Raw genomic sequence first — 7,550 nt, forward strand, 5'->3', positions numbered from 1 at the left:
GGTCACAAAGAGTCAGACACTACTGAGCAGCTTTCACTTTTTCATACATTAAAGTCCAGAATATACAAGCAAAGCAAAATATGACAAAATTAGGGGAAAATCAAGTGAATGTATTTAATCTGAATAATCCTGGGAAAAGGCTGCTCTTGTGTTTACGTCCCGTTGGCAGAACATCTACTCTGCACTGAACACTCTCCTGGGTCCTCTGCATCTTTGGTTCGTTTTATCCTCACCACATCCATGGAAGCATATCGGTTGCATCCATTCTAAGTAGTGAACAACTACACTAACAAAGATTGTGTAGATTAATACAGGCAACACCTTCTATAGATAGTGCAAACACCTAGAAAAACAAAACACTCTTCTTAGAAACCGCATCTCAACTTGCAAGGGAGCAACAGAGACACAGACATAGAGAACAGACTTGTGGGCACAGTGAGGGGAAGAGGGTGGCACGAACTGAGAGAGTAGTGTGAAAACACACACATTACCACGCGTAAAATAGGCTGCCAGTAGGGATTTGCTGTATGACACAGAGAGCTCAACCTAGTGCCCTGTGATGATCTAGAGGGGTAGGATGGGGTGGGAGGTAGGACGGAGGTTCAGGAGGGACGGGACATATGTATACCTATGGCTGATTCACGTTGATGTATGGCAGAGACCAACACATTATTGTAAAGCAATTATCCTCCAATTAAAAAAAGTATTTTTTTCTAAAAAGGAGTCTTTTGAAGGATAAGCAAAACTGGTATGTATCCAAAACGTCAGAGGATGTTCCTGTTGGAACCACATTTCTTCCATCTCTTCTTGGCCCACAGCATGTTCCCAGAAACAGGCCAGGGACAGAGAGGAATGAAGGAAATGAAGAGTCATCACACACACCGAGTGTCCTTAAGAATAGTTCTGATGTCATTTATCTCCACCTTCCAAGAATCCTGGGATGGCCTTGCACAGACAAGTGACAGATACTGTCAGTTCAGTCTGTGACCATAATGGCCAAAGTCACTGAGGAAGATTTGCGTCCAGCATTACAATAACTCAAGCTGATGTACCCTCCTTGCAAGGATGGCCAGTGTGAGGTGACGTGAGGTTAGGACAGTCCAATCCCTGGTTGGATGGAGATGAACTCAACGGAAGTTTTCCATGGGTAGCAAGAGTCAAGCAAGCAGTAGCTCCTGGCATGGGAATGAAACTGTTGTTGGCTGGTTTGTGACCACTTATTAGACTCTAAATGGTGGTCGGAAGCAAGGACCAGGGCACCCCCTGATATACAGTTCTGAAGGAGCTGAAAACATGGGCAGGAGATAGAAACTTTTTGCTGACTTTGTCCAGGGTGCTGCTGTGGTTTCTACCCTTCATGAAGGAAGCAACCTTAAACTAAGCTATAAAGAGCATTTGAGGACTTCCCTGCTGGCGCAGAGGTTGGGAATCTGCCTGCCAAAGCCAGCGACACGGGCTCCATCCCTGGTCCGGGAAGATTCCACATATGAAGAGCAACTAAGCCCATGCACCACAGCCACCGAGCTGGCGCTCTAGGGTCCATGAGCCACAACTACCCAACCCCACTCACCTAGAGCCTGTGCTCCACAATGAGGGAAGCCCTGAAATGAGGAGCCCATGCGCCATGACAAAGAGTAGCCCCTGCTCACCGCAACTGGAGAGAGCCCACACAAAACAATGAAGACCCGGCACAGCCAAAAACAACTAAAAAAAAAAAAGAATATTTGATTCTTTCTGCATCATCCTGATCATCCTGATTCTTCCTTTATGACAAACACGTGATTTCCTGGCCTGACCATTCCCAGACCAGTAAAGGAAGACATTCCCACTTCCCCAAAACTGTACAGTGATGGTGGAAGAGAAACTAGCATGATTAGAGGCCAACTGTTGCCTTTATTCCCTCTATGCTTTCCTCTGCCTGAGCCTAACAACTCTAAAAGTTCCCCAAATTTGAGTGAAAAGGCAACTTGACCATGGACTCAAATTTCCATATGTTTGGCTTATTCTGTCCCCAAATCTTATATGTGTCAATAAGAAAAGCCCGTGGCTGGTAATTTGTTTGTAATCCACCCTTCTGAATGCTTTACTTACAAAATTATTTTAAAAAATATATAATACCTTTTATGGGACATTAGGAATGTGGGTACCAACTCTGTATTTAATAATATTAGAGAAATATTAAATTTCCATGTAGAAATGGGAATGGTATCATGATAATATCAGGATTTTTAAGAGTTCATGGCTTTTATAAACACACAAAAGTATTTACAGATTGAATGATATGATGTCTTAGATTTGTTTCAAAATAACATGGGAGGGTTGCAGCAGGTGGGGATATGGGTGAAACAAGATTGGCCTCCAGCTGATCATTGTTGAAGCTGGGTGGTAGGCTCATTGTGCTGGATTTTGTGTTGTGGTGTTTGTATATGTCAGAAGTTTTCCATAATAAAAATATTGTTTTAAAAAAACGAATCAAAACAGGTTAAAGTTACTTTAAATTCACATTAGAAAATCATATTTTTCAAAAATGATTAAAAATAGATGCAGTTATATGATTTAACATTAAATGAGATTTAAAGCTATACATAAAATATTGTCCGCATATATATATATATATATATATTTACATATGCATGTAAATGGAAAACTAAAACTACGGAAAAAGCAAATTATGGGTGCCCCTGAATGGCAAGAATACATGTTATTATTCATAACTTGTTACTTTTTTTTTCATTTTCCTAATTTTCTAGAAAGAAATACATTAAGTTTTTAATTTTATGAAGTTATTTGTATAAATTACGCTCGTGATGCATAAGGTGAAAAACAAGAGTTATAGAACTGTACATGAAATAGAATCTGAATTTGTTTTTAAATATGTGTGCATGGTGTATGTGTATCTAAAATAAACATCATCAAATTGTTAAGGATGATTATCTCTGAGTGATGGCATCATTGGTCTTTTTTTATTTTCTTAGTCTGTTTCTTCTTCAGTTAATATCTTTGTCTCAGTCTGTTTCTTCTTCAATCAATAAGTGTAATTTTATAATCAGAAAAACATAGCATAAGAAAAGTAATTTATTGCTATTTCTTTATAAGTAAAGGATTGTCTATGTAGGACAATATAAATATAAGGAACTATGTAATGTATACTTAATGAAACAGATAAGTAAGTCCAAGGGAATTTTAATTCTCTTTGAAAGTATATGTTAAGCTTTTAAACAACGCTGATATAAAATTGTTCTAACAGCCATCATTATGCGGTAACACTCTTGCCTTCATATACTCACTTCCTTAATAATCGTGGCTCATTTTCCGTCCATCTCCAGGTATATCCATGCCAATACCAGTCTTTGGGCTCCAGGACGATTCCAAAGTCTTTAAGGAAGGGAGTTGCTTACTCGCGGATGAGAACTTTGTCCTGATTGGCTCTTTTGTGGCCTTTTTCATTCCCTTAACCATCATGGTGATCACCTACTTTCTCACCATCAAGTCGCTCCAGAAAGAAGCCACTTTGTGTGTGAGTGATCCTGGAACACGGACCAAACTAGCTTCTTTCAGCTTCCTGCCTCAGAGCTCCCTGTCTTCGGAAAAGCTCTTCCAGCGGTCCATCCACAGGGAGCCAGGCTCCTACGGCAGGAGGACTATGCAGTCCATCAGCAATGAGCAGAAGGCTTGCAAGGTGCTGGGCATCGTCTTCTTCCTGTTTGTGGTGATGTGGTGCCCCTTCTTCATCACCAACATAATGGCTGTCATCTGCAAAGAGGCCTGCAACAGGGATGTCATTGAAGCCCTGCTCAACGTGTTCGTTTGGATCGGTTACCTCTCCTCAGCAGTCAACCCGCTGGTGTATACACTGTTCAATAAGACCTATAGGTCGGCCTTTTCCAGGTATATTCAGTGTCAGTACAAGGAAAATAAAAAACCATTGCAGTTAATTTTAGTGAACACTATCCCGGCCTTGGCTTATAAGTCCAGTCAACTCCAAATGGGACCTAAAAAGAATTCGAAGAAAGATGACAAGACGACAGATAATGACTGCACTATGGTTGCTCTAGGAAAAGAGCATCCCGAAGATGCTCCTGCAGACAGTAGCAACACAGTGAACGAAAAGGTTAGCTGTGTCTGATGGGCTGGTTGCCATAGCAACCGTGGAGGGCAACACGGAGTCCGTTTTCCCTCTCTGGGAGGAGGAAAAACATTGGGAGACTGGAGAAAATTAGGCCAGTCTAGTGGAACCAACAATAATATCTATATGCCTCATTTTATTCTGTCAATGAAAAGCAGGGTTCAATACCACAAAACGTGCACTTCAAAAATATTCTGACAGCATTTCAGCTGTGAGCTTTACCGATATTATTTTTAACATTGTAAATGATGTGTCTTTAAAGTAATTAGCCTTTATTGTATAATTACAATGAGGCCATAAATAAATTAAATTGTCTTCTATTTTCAAGTGGAAACCTCGCTGCTATGTTGTCAATTGATGGCATGAGTTGGGTACCTTTTGCTGTAAATAAAAATAGCTCTAAATAGTGAAATATTGGTTACATATAATGGCCTCTTACATAAAGAAAAATTCTCTGTAAAATTTGCCATGATATATATTTTGAATGACAACAACAAAAAGACCCTAAGGACAGTGTTAGGAAATCTGTATTGCTATGATACTTAAAAGAAACACTTGACAACTCTTTCATTCCTGCTTTTTCATAGATGTCATTTTGAAATATTCACAGAGCTGTTGGCATTTGCTGCACTTCAAGTTAATTCTTCTCCAAAGTGAACAAGATTTGAAATGTTATTTAGTAACTATTGCTGCTTTCTCTTCTACTACTCCTGCTTTATTCTGAATTTCCAATGTGGTCTTGTTTAGTGTTTGCTCTACTAGGTAAACCTATCAAAAGGATAATCAAACATTACCAGATACATTTCTAGAAATTGCTTCTACTAAACAGCACCGCAGAAGTGTTTGGTATCTTGCCCTTTAATGACTGCATTGTGCATGCGCTCCTCTGAGCAGTAAAGCAGTATTGATGTAACTGTCAGGATTGAGGAACAAACTCAGGTTTTTTGGCTACTGACTGCAGTAGAATCTTAGGTTTGTTTGTTCAGTTGCCCAGTCTTGTCCAACTCTTTGTGACTCCATGGACTGCAGCATGCCAGTCCATGGGGTCTTGGGACAACTCTGTAAAACTCAGTGATCCTCCTGTTGGCATCCATTAGGTAAATCAATGCTTTCAGATCAATGTATGTTATTTACTAAAACCGCTCTGTTTTGGATTCACAATCGGTGATTGAGTGTACACTACGTGTGAAGAAATGCCCTAGGTATAAAGTTATAAAAATAATTAAAACAAGATCTTTGCCTTTAAAGACAAATAACCTAATTACAATGGTTCTTATCAAAAATAGTAATTAACAGACATTTAGAGAACCAGTTCAATTTATTTCCTTCTCATCTGGCTCAGAAACAGGTTTGTCTCCACTCTGAGGATCGTCTTGTCAGTTTCCTGACCGTTTGCCCATGAATACCCACCAAATGAAGGAGGGGGAAAATACCACTGAAGGTCAAAATCTGCAAATTAATTTAGGAATACGCACTTCAACCTTGACCCCAACTCTGACTACCAAATACTAAGAGAAATTTTTGCTCCACTTTCCTAAAAACAAGCTCATTTATTACTTACTGACGCTGGACTTCCTACCCCTAAAAAAGTGGTAATGTAATATTTTGTAGCAAAGTTTGCTAAAGAGACAGAGATGAACAGTAGTTAATTCACCTTGATGTTACATTACTCTAATTTAAACTGCACTTTCTTATTGGAACAGATGTTAGATATGTTATTACAATACTAAAGCCTCTGTATGAGTCAAAAATAGTTTTCTGCTCTACGACATTTGAAAAAAAACTCTATTTGAAACCTAAAGAATGTGGGAAATACCATTGTGTAATTTGGAAATGCATTTAGGGCTATCCTATTAATAATTATGTCCTTTTAAGTACATTGAAAGGTGTCTTTTTCAAAGCTAGAATTTATGGTAAGCTGCTAATATCTAGGCTCCATTTGAACTGAACTATTTTAATGATTATACCATACTGATACAAAGGTTAAAAAGTCTCTGCTCTAATGTATTTTGCCTTAGTTTATAATTCTGTACATCTCATTATATAGTAAAGACTACAGATTCTACACCCATATTCTCAATCTTGGTCAGAATGAACATAAATACTGCCTGATATGTCTTTTGACTACATATATATTACAAATGTGTCTGTTTTTCTCTCCATAATTATCTCTTCAAGTGTATATAGACAAACATGTATCTGTATACTTGTACAGACATGTTCCCATGCACTTTATTCAATATTTATATATTTATATGGAGGAAAGCAAGAGTCATTACTGAAAACATTTAGTATATACACATGTGTGCATGTTTGTATCATGTCAATTTAAATGTGAATTTCATGTTCTAAGGTTTCTATGATCTTCCATTGCTGTCAAAGCAGATTAAAATGTAACAGAGGTGTCAGCTCTTTAAATAAACTGGAAGTTGACCTAATTTTGTGGGAAGACTAACACAATTCTATGAGGTTGATGAAAGCACTGTTCCTTTTACATACTTGATTGATCCTAAATAAAATGGTAATTTTGGGCTCTTTGTTAAGTCGGGATTTTCAAATTACTACGTTTTGTGGGTGTTTTAGTTTAGTTTAGTTTTTTTTTTTTTTTGGCCCCATCACACAGCTTGCAGGATCTTAGCTCCCTGAACAGGGACTGGACCCACGCCCTTGGAAGCAAAAGCACAGGAATCCTAACCATTGGACCACCAAGCAATTCCCACTAAGGCTTTTTAACATACCTCTTACTCCATTGAAACAGTCCTTGACTTATTTATGGATCTGTGATTAAAAGACTCATTCCTAGTCAATATTAAAGTAGAGTGACCAATCTTATTTTACTTTAAGTTGAATGGTAGATTCTTCCACATTTAAAGAAAAGAATTAAGTGTCATAGTTAGAGAAACCTGTTTAAAACATGCTTAATCTACTTGGGCACAGCACCATCTCATGGTCATTTTTTAAAGTGCTACCATAGACAAATTGAACTAAGTTACTGTAACTGCTTTTGCAAAGGGTGCTTTCTCCACTTGTGCATCAATGAAACGTATTTATAAAGTGTTAAATTATTCTGTGCCATATGGAACACATAGAGTGAAGATTATTTTATGTTACGATTTTAATCAAGGCTAAATCGATTTTGAGAAAGAATAAATAATTGTAAATAAAGTATACTCAAAAATAAAGGCAGTTTTGTGAGTCTATCGCTGTATCTGCTAAAGAGAGTTGCCTGAAACCTCCCAAGTGATCAGGCTGGGAGCTCCAGGTACCATCCAGGTATTTTGAGAGTACAAAGCCTGTGCTTCTGGAGCTCAGTCACAAGAGCTAGGACCGTCCCGGTTGAGTTAGATTTATGGTGATGGTCCAGTTTCTAGTTATCCGTAGCAGACAAATGCTCCATGTTTCGTCACCATATCTGGTCCCACCT

At 38.4% G+C, this 7,550-nt stretch overlaps 1 protein-coding gene across 2 annotated transcripts in view; it reads left to right on the plus strand.

The window, feature by feature from the left end:
• Positions 1-7,308, plus strand: part of HTR2A (5-hydroxytryptamine receptor 2A) — a 66,054-nt gene extending 58,746 nt beyond the window's left edge. For both annotated transcript variants that reach the window (XM_006072566.4, XM_044926798.2), the window contains exon 4: positions 3,327-7,308. In XM_006072566.4, coding sequence (XP_006072628.1) covers positions 3,327-4,126 — 800 coding nt within the window. In that variant the 3' untranslated portion in view covers positions 4,127-7,308. The remainder of the gene's footprint in view (positions 1-3,326) is intronic.
• Positions 7,309-7,550: the final 242 nt, after the last annotated feature.

The sequence above is a fragment of the Bubalus bubalis genome, chromosome 13, assembly GCF_019923935.1.
Source record: "Bubalus bubalis isolate 160015118507 breed Murrah chromosome 13, NDDB_SH_1, whole genome shotgun sequence".
NCBI lineage: Eukaryota > Metazoa > Chordata > Mammalia > Artiodactyla > Bovidae > Bubalus > Bubalus bubalis.